Source organism: Gasterosteus aculeatus, chromosome 18 (genome assembly GCF_964276395.1).
Source record: "Gasterosteus aculeatus chromosome 18, fGasAcu3.hap1.1, whole genome shotgun sequence".
In the NCBI taxonomy this organism is placed as follows: Eukaryota; Metazoa; Chordata; class Actinopteri; order Perciformes; family Gasterosteidae; genus Gasterosteus; species Gasterosteus aculeatus.
In genome coordinates, this window is record NC_135706.1 from 15,272,114 (window position 1) to 15,286,253 (window position 14,140).

Sequence of the window (14,140 nt, forward strand, 5' to 3'; positions counted from 1 at the left end):
TTGCATTGCATTTCGCACTTTGGCTTTTGGAGGATAAAAAAAAAATAAAAAATGAAGAAACAGGGAAGGATCGAGGAGGTAAAGCCAAGCAGGAGGAAATAAGCCGAGCTCTGAGGAAGATAAACACCGGGCTGATGGAGAATCTCCGTGCTTCTCTTCATGCATGTATTGGAGGGGTCTTATGAGGAAATTGACTTGTTACCCTTCGGCGTCATGAATCCACTGCTGGGACTCATGTGCAGCCATTGCAAACGCGCGTCCTGTGCAGCTCCTTTTCCTGCTGCCTGCAAACAAGCAGAAGAACAAGGCAGCGGCTCCAAAGTGAGCTCCGTGTGTCCTCCGTCTGGCAGAAGGCTTTTCATTCCCTTTTAAAGTGCCGGCGCCCTGCGGCGCGGCCTTGTTGGACCGCGGGTTGATGGGACGCCGCGGCGAGCGTCGGGAAGGCCGGAGCTGAATCTCAGCACTCGGCGACTGCACAGCATCCCAAAACGCTCCCAAGCTCGACTCAACAACAAAAGGCGCCGTTTTTTTAATGGCCGGCGCTGCCGGATCCAGTGATTGGACGGAAAAAATCAAAGTCGGGGGTGTAATAACCCCGAATGTCCTGCGGGTTTTATTGTCGTGCTCGATGGCGGTGGAGGCCGGGAACCGGTTAACCCCTGAAACGCGCCGTAAAAGACCTTCCATTATGCAAACAGATCCTACAACGTGTCCCCCGTATGTCCACAAAACGCGCCGCGCCCACGGCAACCCGCCTAGCGGCACGCACAAAGGCGTGAGCGCGTGTGTGTCACCGACGGGGTAATGTCGGACAACGACGCGAGCGCATCAAGGAGCGTCGTAAAGCTGGAGGAGCCTCCAGCGGTCCACTTAGAGAGATGCCACATGCACCCGGGCAGACAAATGCAAATGCACGCTGAACGCATTGAAACGCGGCGCCGTTTGCCGCGTGGACACTGAAGAGCACTGATCTCCCGATCTCGATGGCTGTTGGTTTGACTTTCAGCGAGTTTCAAAAGCTTTGCAGCGTTGCAACGTGCGCAACAATGGCCCTTTTTTTGTGCTCGTGAATACCAGTGATTAGGAACAGCTGCTTTCTTTTTCATGTCGACAATAGCGTCCATTGATCCGCTCCTTCATCTTTCCCTTACAGCATTTTTCTCTGGGGATGAAGGCCTGTTAAGATGCGCGGGTTCCATTCCAAACCAGTGGTAGAAGTGCAAAGACGGCACCAGAGGAAATGCCAATGTTCTCAACGGGAAGACTTTAAGTTTACTACAAACACAACGGGGAAAGGAGTCAACGTGAGGGGAGCCTGTGTGGGTTAAAACGTGCACAACTGTGACTATTCTCGTGTTACTCGCCGGGTAAAGTGTGTTCTTTTTAAGAGTATACATGTATTTTTATCTCCATTTAACTCCAACTCTAGTAAAATCGATTGAGAACCACGAGGCAGCGACAGAAGGATAGTCGATACAAGGCGGTAAAAACATGAATACATTGAGCGGTAAGTGGAGATATGGGGGACTTTACCCATAATGGGCTGAGTGAGGTTTGGAGGGCATCATAACCCACAGCGACTTCAGCAAACAGTAGTTATGATATTATTGGCATTGGAGAAGTTGGTCTTGAAGAATAAGGGATTTAAAAAGTGCTTTCTGAGGACCAATAAGGAGCCAGTACTCTAATATGCATGTTAATAGGTGTTAAAGTACAGATACTTGACAGGTTTTCGTTCTGATTGCTGACGTTATCATCATGACCGCCTCCCGCTGCAGCGAGAAATGACCTCATAACACGTACAACCAGCCGCTTAACGGCGAACCGAATGAGTCAGAGGCCTCCTCTCCTTGTGTGTGTGTGTGCGAGAGAGACAGCAGGGGGGAGGAGGGGGAGGAGGGGGGAGGTTAAACATATAGGAAGAGAAAGCAAGCGAGACCCTTCGCATCCCGCGTGAAAGGAACTGCGAGTGCTCTTTCATCCACTCACGACCCGGCGTCCCCGAGGTTCCTTCCTCTGTCGCCTCGCCGGGGGGGGGGAGGGTGGGGAGCGCGGGGGAGGTGAGAGGGAGGGAGCCGGAGCTGTCATCGCAGGTTAGATCAGTGTCCCCCGCCTCCACCAGCCCCCAAAAAACCTCCGGCGGCACGTTACGCAACTCAAATCAGCAAGGTCACGGGAAAAAAAAAATACATACACACAGCGAAGGGGATCAAAGGAGACGAACACACGAGGAAGGAAAAGGACGCTCGTCCTCGTCCTCGTCCTCTTTCTGCCGAGCGCGATTCGGTCAGGGCCGCTGGAGCCACGAGAGCCCGCGGACGGAAGGCCGCACGACGACGACAGTTACAACAGAGCCGGCGTCCGGCGCGTGTCCTTGAGTTGCGCCGTTACAGATGTCCAAATGTCCCGAAACGCGGCTTCCCCACCGAGCAGGACAGCGTGTTCTGACCCGCTCTGTGCCATGAATCACGAACAGGGCTTCTAGTTAAAATACTGCTGTGCCGTATTCCCTCTGCATCGCTCCGGGGATTAACAATAGTAAATCGCCGTGAAGAAGAAAAAGGACACGTGACTCTTGTGGAATAAATGGCGATTAGAGCAGAGAGAAGATTATTCTAATGCTCAGTGAGAAATTAATCCAGAAGACAATTTGGGTTATTGATTCATAATTTAAGTCCTTTTATACGTCACAAGACTAATAGTGTGGTTGGCGGCACTGTGAGAATTGACCACTCGCAGTGCTGCTCTGAGCTCGCCAGCCAAACACGCTGATGCTAAGCCGCTACGACATTAGCCGTGCTAGTGCAGCATGTCAGCGCGTTAGCATTTGTTAATTAGGGCATTAGTAATCTTGGACAGATGGACGTTGGGAAATAAACGGTGTGAGGATCACCGAACGCCATGGCAACCGATCAAAAAACTGGCTGAAAGACCCCGACTGACGTCCCTAAAATTATGTATCCGTCTATTATTAGTTTAAAGTTTCAACTGCTGATTCTGGCAGCTCAAATCTGAGAATTTCCTTTTTTTTCTGAAAACACTTGAGACCGCTCGCATGTTACTGGGGAATTTGACTTGCATTTTACACGATTTCCAGACATATACATATATTGAATAAATGGATAATGAAAATATATGCATGTCACCACTTCACAAACGCAGAAGCTAATAATCTGGTAATGTGACACTAGACAATCAGTTTCCCCCCCGTTAACGCGCATGCTAACGTTTCCCGCCATGATGCTCGCGAACAGCCGAGCAAACGTTAATTAAATCTGCCTGAAACGCGACGCTTCGCCCGGCTTTTAGGCACATCGCCACCCGTCGGGCGTAATTTAACATCCTTGACACCTTCTGGCCCCTCAGCGGCGTCAGAGAGAGAGAACAACCAGTCCTCCCAAAAATAACCATGACTGAACAATAAGCACCAACGGTCCTTATTAAGAGGGGAAACTGCGGGAAGCGGCTGGACGTTTTTTCCACGCGTGTGCGCGGTCACGTCAGCGCGCGTTAATGGTCTCCCCTCCGACGCCACGAGGCAGCGGAGGGGAGACGCGAGAGAACAGGGAAGCATTTGATGTTTGCCAGTGGAAGGAATAAGCCTCACTTTGGGTTGCGCTCTGCACAGAGGCATGCTGGGATTGAGAGAGCGCTTGCCCGCGGCGGCTAAAAAAAAAAAAAAAAAAAAGGGGGATTTTCGGTGGGCGCCGCACATCCAATTACCACGGCAGCATCACAGAAATCCACCGGGGGAGCGCGCGCGCGCAAACAGACAAACACGCGCGGTCACGCGTGTGCACCCACAGAACATGCCAGGCACCCACTGCAGAACCAAATGCACCGCTCTGCTTCTTCTGCAGAATTCCTGAATATTATCAGCATGTGTTGATAGGTGGCTTATGATATAAATATGCATATCAATATGGAAACGCCAGCCAGGCTCCGCCCCTTAGGAGAGGATCATTAATGCGTTCAGTGGAGCCATTACTGGATTTGCATGGGCTCCACTAATATGTGGAGGTTTATTGGAGCATTCTAAAAAAGGTGTTTTGAAGTCTTCTGTTTCGTGGAAGAAGCTGGGATTTTTAGCGGTTTAATTTCCCCACCAACAAAGTGTAATAACTACACGGTCCCACATCAGCACAGCGAACACGTAGACCCACCAAAGCAAACTCATTTAAGACACAACATCCTGGAATTAATGCGTTCATTTTTTACTTCTACCCACAAAGGTTAATAACTTTAATATTTCCTCTTTCCCGAAAAAACGGGGGGCCCGAAGGCCAATGGGAAATCATACTTCACTAGAAGTTACTATTAAATCGATTTTGTGATACATTTTTAATTACGCGCGATTTGTCATTTCTTTTAATAACGCGGGGAAATGGCCCGGAGCACCACTTCTCTTTTATTGAAACTGACAAATCTCTGATAGTTGAGTATTTGTGAGTCACCTGTGCCACTAGAGGAATGACTGCACATTGGGAAAATAGACCCACAATAAAACAAATTCAACCCTTGAGGTGAGTAATTAAATTCATTTTGATCAAAGCTTTGGCAGAAATTTGCATGTTTTTTTTAGTCCCTTTGTTCAAAATCAATTGGGAAGCCGGAGATGATTTTCTTCTTTTCCACTTTCCATTGGACTCAAAGAAGAATACAGCTCTAAAAAGACGCTATATATTCATCAATACAGTGAGTGAAACCATATAGTCCCAGATTGAATATTCCATCTTCACACAACCAACCTTTCCCACAGTCGAGCTTGGATGATAAAATGGCTGCTGAGGAGTAATAATCATAGTAATCATAGCAACAAAGGCCAAACCATCCCTTTCCTTACTCTAAAGACGCCTCCGCCGTGCAGCGATGACCCTTGGAGGCATTTGAACGACCCCACAACCGAAGGAAAAAGGCAATATGAGAGCTCGTGGAGATGGAGTAAAGTCAGAGGTAGAAATGGTGAGGAGGGGACGAGGGGTCATCTGGAGCTGTGAATGTGGCATTTTGAGAGGCCTGCTTTGGGCTTCACTCATCTTCAGATGAAATGCATCCAAGTGACATGAAAGACGAGTAAAAGGAGAACGGACTGCCGAGCGTCTGTCTGTCTGCACACGTGTAGACGCGTGAGGATTTTGTTCTTAAAAGTGTTGCATCGTTGACTAATGCCTTTCACTGAATTTTATATGCAATTATCACACCCTTCCTGTCGTGACACAAATGGCCTTAACTCGTGTGTTAACTCGCTGCATTACAAACAGTACGAAAAGATACCAGAGAAAACAAATAGTCATTTCAGTCCTTGGATCCATTTGAACGCCTGAATGAAAAGGCCTCAAAAAGGAGGGGAAAGACGCGCCACGTCTGATGGACGCCAGCGTTTGTTCAGGCCCGCTGGGAACGAAACAAATCAAGTGAGGATCCCGTTGAAGGCGGCGAGCGTGGGTTGAGCGCTCTGCCGTTGGCGGCAAGGGAGAAAGAAAAGAAAAGAAAAGAAAAGAATCCTCGTGCTCCGCAGACGCGTATAGACGGGGTCAACGGTCACATGGGATTGCTAATAACTGGAGACCCGACCGGACACAGCCGGGCGTTTCTTCCCGCGTCCTGCACGCTTCACCCGAGTGCTGTAGTGTTGCGGCTGCAGCAGGCGGAAGGAAGCCCACGAAGGACGACAAGGACCGGGCGAGAGCGCCAACATCTGCATTGCATCCGGCCCCTCAAGACTTCATTTCGCCACTTACTCAACCCTCAGTGGAGAGGTTCTCCACGCGACTCCGGGCGCCGCAGCCGCTGGGACGCACTGTGTCTGCCGGAGAGATGAAGGGAGCATGACGCCGGAGAGATCAACTATATGCAATGTGAATTTCTGTTAGAAGAATACGAAAAAAGGCTCAGCAGACCGAAAAGATCACCCGTTAGAAAGGTCGGGCGGTGAGTGTGAAACGCACGTAATGTCCGCGTCACGTGTTCGGAGGCCCGGTCGGCACGACGCGTCTCGCCCATCGAGGCCAAATGAAGTATTGCCCCAGATAGACAAACAAAGTGCATGTTCATCGGTGTTGAGGTCTCACTGTGCCTCTGCAGAGCTGCAGCACAACGCAGGAGATCCAGCGGGGGGGATGAAGGATGACACGTGAGAGGTGTGTGCACGCGTGTGCGCGCGTGTGTTTTGCAGCACTGGTGTGGGGGCGGATGCCACGGTGGAAGTTATTGATGTGATGGAAGTTAGGGGCCGACGTGCCCCTGCTGGCTGCCTGCTCGCCGTTGGTTTTGGACTCCCTCCCCCCCCCCCCGTCGGAGAGGCTTCGCCACTGAGATAAGTAGACCCTTCCTGCGGTTGCCTCAGTGAAAATGGTGGGCGATTTGCAAAGAGACACATTCAGCAGCTCTCCTCTCCCCCCCCCACCCCGCCTCCCCTCTTCCAGCAATCTCATCTGCTCTCGTGCACAACCGTAAGGCTGCGGCGAGCAGCTTTTGTTTCTGCAATCACTTCGCATTTGTTTCAGCGATTGATTTCCTGGCGTGTGAGGGGAAGGGGAGAGTGAGCGAGTGGGTAGGCAGCGTTAGGGAGGGGAGGGGGAGGAGCGAGCGAGCGAACAGGGAAGTCGGCAGGACGTGCGGTGCAAGGCTCACATACTGTCGCCATGACAACAGACATCACTTCACGGCAGCAGCACTTCGGGTGCCTGTGTGGGCTGAGGCGACAGAGTTGAAGGTTGGCATCAGCCTCTTGTTGGTGCCAAACGTACGAATCCGCAGCGGTTTCCGCCATAAAAAAAAAAAAAAAGGCACACCCTGTTGCTCCTGCGCAGCCGCCTGTCGGTATCGCCGAGTCATTTGTACTTTACGTGCGTAAATGCGGGACCTGCCGGTTTGGTTTAACAAAGACAATTCATCGGGGAGGACAGGAGGAGACATTCATATTCAACGGGCCCCCTTTCATCACTTGCGTCACTTTGAAGCCGGCTAGCATGTATAATTCTCTGTGATTTGAGGCGATGCCAAATATGGAAATGATAACTGCAGATACGGAAACACACCACAGACACTTAAAAAAGGATCCGTCTTAAGAGCTAATCCAGACGTTCATTAGCAATAATCTGCAGCAGTCTGTGAGGGTATACAATCGATGTTTTCACACGCAACGTGAGCGCGTGGCTCATCAAGATCTAATGTATCCACGGATTATATAAACGTAGCGTAATAATGATGCAAGATGGGAGTTCGTGCCCCGATTTAACACTTTGTGAATAATCAATTAACAAAATGAACGTCGACACACATTTAAGTCTTCCATGAATTAACTTGTCATCAGATCAGCTATACAGCAGGTAAAAGGACGCAGTCTCTCTCCCTCTAAAAGCATGAATGTCCCTCTTTCTTCTCTTTGTGTACAAAACAAGAAGCTGGCCAGGCCTTCGGATCTGCTCTCATCAGCATGAAGCGCACGGAGCCGAGGTGTCCTCCATCCAATCACATGCGGCCATTTACATCGTGTGCGAGCGCGCCGCACTCTCGTGCACGCAGGTGCGACATCACGAAGGCATTGATAACAGAGGCGCGTTCCAAAGCACCCAGGTAGTCGCATTCCGGCAACACGGCGCATACGTGACGGGATGTTGGTGAAGCAACGGCGGTTAAATTCAGCAGAAAATGCAAACGTCTCCACCTCTGAAACCGTTCCTACATGTAATCAACAACTGCACAGTAATCAGGTACTTACACCTTATTTGAGTGCTTCCATTCCAGTGTCCCCGCCTGCTAAAGGGAAACGTCGGGCCTCACATTTCATCACAAGTACAACACTGGTCTCCACTACGATTATGTGGCAGCTTTAGCTGCTCGTTAGTTTGCAAATCAAAAGGCTGCGTACGCTCAAACGGGTGTTTCCAATCAGGCTGCCCACGCTGAGTAGAGCTCAGCAGGTGCTTTGGGGCGGAGCTACGTCGCTATGGTCACTATTTCACCCGCCCCCCCCCCCGGAGGGAGGTGTCACTCAAGCTAGAGAGGGTTAATTAACAGGGAACAGAGGCATTCTCAAATATGATGCATCATTATTGATTCAACTGAACAGCAGCCCTGCTTCACAGTTCCAAACTACAAACTGAAAAAATTAATAAAAAATGTGATTCATGCGGGTCAAGAATTTAGAATAAACTCTCAGTGGATGTAAATCAGTGAGTATCAGTGAGTATTCGCACACACATGCGTGCAGTGCAGAGCAGACGGGAAACGGCCGAGAGGGGGAAACGTGTGGGATGAAATGCTACTATAAGGTCACTGGCGGGACTTGAACCGGCGGCTCCGCTTGAAGCCCCCGAGGCCGACGGGACGCCCTCGTTCCTCACATTTCATCACAAGTACAACACTGGTCTTCATGATGGACGAACGCATCCGGTCCAGCATCCGGTCGTCATCTGGAAAAACACGCGGCCACACTGCAAGACAGCAGCACGACGAATAAAAGAATGCGCTGCCAACAGGAGTCTCCTCGCCGACGATCTACATCCGCCGTGAGTCACAGCGGCGCCGTTGGCAGGGAGCGCGCCGATATCAACCACTTCGAGCTGCTGCCGGCCGCAAAGCACGCGGATTTAACTGAGTGTCATGAAAACGAGTCAACGAGGTGCAAATGAGAACGGTCCCGTCGAGAGCCGGCGTTCGTTTGTCCCATCTGGGCCACCGCAGCAAACACGACGAATTCCGCTCATTCCACACTAAATAAAATGTGCTCATTGATATCGTATTCAATTCCGGCCAACGAATGCGACACGCTGCCCCTTTAGAGCGACCTGTCGCCGCTTTAACTCGTTCAGGTGGACGCCAGCGTCGCGCAACGAGAGGACGGGGAAGGAAATGACGACGGATAAAAGTCCAGCTGCTGTAGGAGGAGAATATCAGCGAGGCCACGGTTGACATTTAAGATTTAAATCATGTTTTCAATGACCCAGATGATGAATGGCCACTCCATCCAAATGTCACAAGGGCCGAGGAGAAATTATCAGTTACTAGACTTAATTTCGAGTACAGAACTGCTTTTGGTTCTAAATAAACGGGGTCACGGGGGGGCGGTTTAGTTGTGTTTTTATGAACGAGTGATTACGGGATCATTAGCAGCGGCTTTCTGTCCGCGGCACTGTGCACAGCGGCACCAGCAGCTCGGGGTTTTGGGATGTGGGCTTAACGGTTGGAAGCAGCCAGCCAGGTTACAATAAGCTTCTTTGGTCCACGGTGGGGATTTGGCCTTCAATGATCCAGAGGCAAATTGTGTTGCTGAACTCATCCAAATCCTCAAAGCGGAAGGAGGGAAAGTATTACAGGTGTTCATGATGTGTGCAAAGTAGCCAAAGCCACAACATAGGTGGTTTTTATACATATATATTCCATTTATCACGCCGGCGCACACCTCTGTCTCTGCTCTCAACTGCGCACAAAGAAGGAGAGGGATGAAATTGCTTATTTTCACACCACAGCGGTCGACAGAACACTGCTTCCACAGTCAGATGAAACTGTGCTATTTGCTGCATTGTGGGAAATGTAGGATTGCGAGTTGTTGGGATGTTGACCCAAACCTGGTGCAACCTGGCTCCGGTTGCACCATTTAAAGAGAAACAACCGTCCGTCCTCAGGGAACTGACCTTCGGAAGGATCTGAAGCCCCTTCTCCTCCCCCCCCCCCATATATACTTCCTCTGCATGCGTCTGATGCAGGCGCGCATACTGTAGATATCCCTCCGCTCCTCTGCGGGGGGGAGGAGAGGGAGACGGGCGGGGAGGCGAGGAGGAGGAGAGGTAGAGTTATCCGCCGTCTCATTACGGTGGGAAATGCGAGGGTCCCGATCCAAGGGAATGATGAAGGACTCTGAGGAGGAGGCCTCTGAGAACCAACAAAGACGGCTTTAGTTTCACTGGCAGAATGCATTTGCATAGCTTAGAAGCCAAAGCGACTGAACCGGGGCTCATGAAAAGAAACCCCCGAGCCATTGCTTGGACTTCAATGCAAACGAGAGAGCGAGAGAGAGAGGGAGGGGGAGAGAGAGGGAGAGAGGGAGAAGTGGGAAGAGAAAGAGGAGTAGGAACTTTTTTTGCTCTTTGGTGGCGTGGCACTAAAAAGGAGATGAGAAACGTGGGTTGGTGTTGGGAAACGTAGGTTGTTGCCGAACTGACTCTGATACAGAGAGAGAGAGGGCGTTCTGATGGCGCCACGTCTCAGGGTGAGGTAACCGGGCGAAAAATAAATAAATATATACGCACACGAATACAAACTAACGAGCTGTCCATGCCGCCGCGAGGGTCCCGCTCCGCTGCAGCGGTCCGAGGACACTCGGGGCGGCTTCGTTGGCCTTGTGGCATTACAGATAATACAGCCATATTTAGCAGGCCCTGTATGAACCTCCACTTATTGGTGGTCTAAAGAGCAACACAGAGGGGGGGGGGGGGGGGGGGGTAACAGGGCAGTCTCCTGTGTGCGAGGGGCAAAGAGGGAAGGAGGCACGATGGAGTCGCTGGGTGTACTTTACACTGGTGTCTCTCTCTTTCCACTCTCTGGCCTGGAGTCATGGAGGGATGAGTAGCCTTCATCAATCCTCCCTAATGACTCTGGCAGCACCACTTAACGCGCTGGTGTGTGTTTTTCCTCATTGCTGCATCATGACTCCGCCATTTAGTCGGCGGCGATGGCGTCGGCCGATGCTGCGGGTTAAGACATTAACGTCGGTATTAAGTACTTTTCCCCCTGTAAAACGGGCGGTTTGGGAATGTCGGATAGGATGCACCATGCTCTCATTTCACTGACCCCCCCCCTCTCCCCCCTCCAGCCCTTCGCTGAATTAAAAGGGGAATAAAATGGGAGGCAACGCAACATGCATGCTAATGTTTGGCCACTATCAATAATAAACGTTGGCCTTTGAACTCGGCCAGTGGATTTTCATTCAGACAACCTCCCTGGAGATGAGCAGTGCACTTTGAAATGAGGCGTATACGGTGCAGGGCCGAGCCAATAACCCCCCCCCCCCCACAACCACAACCACCCCCCCCCATCTCAACCCATGGTAACCTGTCTGTGTGCTTTGCTTCTACACAAGCTGCAGGACAGCAAAGCACTTGGAAATCCCAGCGACACTTATTGAAAACTAAGTGACACACCGTCGTGATGGGGGGACGGGGGGGACGGGGGGGACGGGGGGAGACGGGGGTGACGGAGGTTAGGATGCACAGAGGGAAAGAGAAACGCTCCGACTGCCCCATCTGCCACGGCTCGCCGTCTCACACTGGTCCACGCACAACATCCCGGCGTCACGGGATGTGGTTCCTGCTAATTAGCTCGGGTCTTCGTCTCGCACGCCGCAGCACGGACGGCTCGCTCAGCGGCCACGGGATCAGCTTTGATGATTGGCGTCATGCATGTCTCCCCCCTGAACATGTGCGTATAAGTGAGACCGATTTAGAGGACGCAGGCATCGAACCGGGCTGGAGAGGTGGACGCCTGGTGAGGTCACGCCCTCGAGCTCGAATGGGGGAACTGGAGGAACTCCGAACAACAACGTCATCCAAGAAGAAATCTGCTTGTGGAGGTTTGAGGATGAGGCCCAACCAACCGTTCTTTTCTCCTTTTGTTTTTTTTTAAATCAACGTTTCTATCCCTGCAACAGGTGCCGGGGCAAATGGTGGGAATTATCAGCGCACATGTATGAGCAGCCATGCAACAGCTGCCCCGACGTGTGCTGTGATCTACTATCTCATTCACCTCCTCCGTCTCGAGCGAGAGGAAAGATAGAATCCCGGGCGCACCATTGGTCGGGGTGCGGCAGCGTGACTCCTTCTGACGTGCTCGCGGTAACCTTTCATCGCTACATCTGTCTGCGCACAACGCCGACCATGGCGACCAAGGCCTTTTTTTTTCTTTTTTTTTTTTACTGCTTGGCAACGGCCCTCTGAAATCACACCGCCGCCTCGTCTCTATACTTGACCTCCAACTCTCCGCCGCTCTGCAAGGAGCCTCCACCAACCGGTCAGGGCCAAGGGCCTCAAGGTTCCCTCCACGCACCCCCCCCCCCCTCCCCCCCGACGTCACCGCACATGCATCATTGCTGCCGCCGCCAGGGTGACGATTCACTCGAGGCATCGTCTCTGTCACTGGTTGCACAAGCAGAGAGAGACCAAAATATGTGTGCTCATTGTGTGTGTGTGTGTGTGTGTGTGTGTGTGTGTGTGTGTGTGTGGGGGGGGGGTGGGGGGGGGGAGGAGGGGGGCATCAGACAGACAGACAGACATAAGGAAGAGGTGTAGGAAAATTGAGCCACAACGCATGGCAACAATTCCTGACTAACAGAACTAAACGCTCATCCGGTACTAATTAGGTGACCAGTCTGAGAGACGTCGGCAAGGTTGCACGTTGTCATAACGCACGAATGCATCCTCGTGCATTTAGACCATAATGAGTGATGGGTAGGACGAGTGAAAAGTGGGGGGGTGGAGGGGGCTGGGGGGGGGGGGGGGGGGCTCTCACTCAATCACACCAATCACACCTGAGCGGTCTTTTTGTTGCAGTCACGCCACGATGGATGCGCGACCACTGTCTTACAAGGTCATGGTCGTCTTCGGGTTCGGTGGAAGCGAACCGCGCGCACACGCACGCGCACACACACACACACACACACACACACACACACACACACACACTCACCGTACACTCCCTGGCAGCGGACGCCCTCCACGATCAGCGCCAGCAGCCCCAAAACACAGACGATTAGATCCATCCTGTCACGTTAGTCTCTTGCTGCATATCCCTCCTCTCGGTGGCAAGAAGGTCCTTTCCGGGGCGGCGCGCGTCGATCGATTCGGTGTCAAGAGGCGGCTGCGAAGGTATGCGCGGTCCGCGGGACGCGCGGACTGTCGTTTAGATGTCCGCGTCCATGCAGTCAGTCAGGACGTGGAAGATGCGGGAGAGAGAGAGAGGGGGGTGGAGAGGGGGGGGGGGCTAATAAGCGCCCCGGCCTCTGGAACAGACAGCGACGTCTCCTCGACGCCGGTCTGCGGCGCGTCCGACCCCGTTGGACTTCAGCGGAGACCCGCGAGGCAGCGGACCGAGGGGGCGCACTGGTGCTGTCGGCTGCCGGCGGACGGAGGCTCGATGCCCGCGGGCATGCCGCGCCTTTGCCGAATCCGGCTGTGGTCACGGCTCGCTCCGCGGATGCAGCTGCTGCTCCGCTGACTGCATGCTGTCCAAAACCGCCTCGCGCCCCTCAACAACAACAAAAACAACAACAACAAAAAAACGCACAGATTTTCACCTCGTCCGGTGGTCGTCGCGCTCACACACACACACACACACACACACAGTCACATCACGGCTGCACCCCGACGCCGCGCGCGCTCCGCTCCGTCTCTCCCGGCGTGGCGGTGACAAACGGATGGGGGGGGGGGGCTGGTGTCCAGTCCTCGGCGTTAGGAGACTACACTTTTCTAATGCATTGACGGTGGGAGCCGGATGTGGCCGCCCTGCGAAGCCAGTCGAGCGTCAGTCACGTCGCGCGCGCGCGGGCGAGTGTGGCACCGCGGCCCCGGTCCGTGGCTACGTCAAGAGGCGCGTGGCGTCCTGCGCTCATCAGTATGGGAGGCTTCGCCCAGCGGTCGGGAAAGGCAGGAGAGGCGCAGCTGCTGGAAGCAGAGACGGAGGGAGGGAGGGAGGGAGGGAGAGAGAGAGAGATAGGGTGAGAGGATGGGGGGGAGGGAAAGGGAGGGAGGGGGGGTTGAAGGGACCATTGGAATTCAGGAGATCTAGCTCTGACAGACCTTTTGCGATGGACACCGCGCAGCGAGTCTATACCGCTGTCTGCTCGTGTTTCACCGCCCGTGTCTTCATCTGCAGGCTTCTTCTGGTCAGTCTGTCCAAGCACGAAGGGGATCCACCAAGAGGTTATCAGACGGGGTCCCCAAAGGGCCCTTAAGGTTCCAGCAGGGGCCTTCTGCAAACAGCCGCACGCGTCATTATATATTCAATGTTGGCACGACTGGAAATATCCCAATTAAAAACGTGACCCATTCCGACCGCAGGTTTCATCTCCTTCAGTAGTGGGTCATATCGATTATTTGATTATACTGGAAATGGTTCAAGTGCTTTGCCTTCCCAGTTGGACGTG

General features: G+C 52.7%; 1 protein-coding gene across 4 annotated transcripts in view; it reads right to left on the reverse strand.

Moving 5' to 3' along the window:
- The window catches only part of LOC120808129 (MAM domain-containing glycosylphosphatidylinositol anchor protein 2), a 106,680-nt gene extending 93,044 nt beyond the window's left edge, over positions 1-13,636 (reverse strand). For 3 of the 4 annotated variants that reach the window (XM_078093623.1, XM_078093621.1, XM_078093620.1), the window contains exon 1: positions 12,685-13,526. In XM_078093623.1, coding sequence (XP_077949749.1) covers positions 12,685-12,757 — 73 coding nt within the window. In that variant the 5' untranslated portion in view covers positions 12,758-13,526. Of the gene's footprint in view, positions 1-12,684 lie in introns of all 4 variants that reach the window. The other variant, XM_078093622.1, reaches the window with a different exon arrangement.
- Between the last annotated feature and the right edge of the window lie 504 nt (positions 13,637-14,140).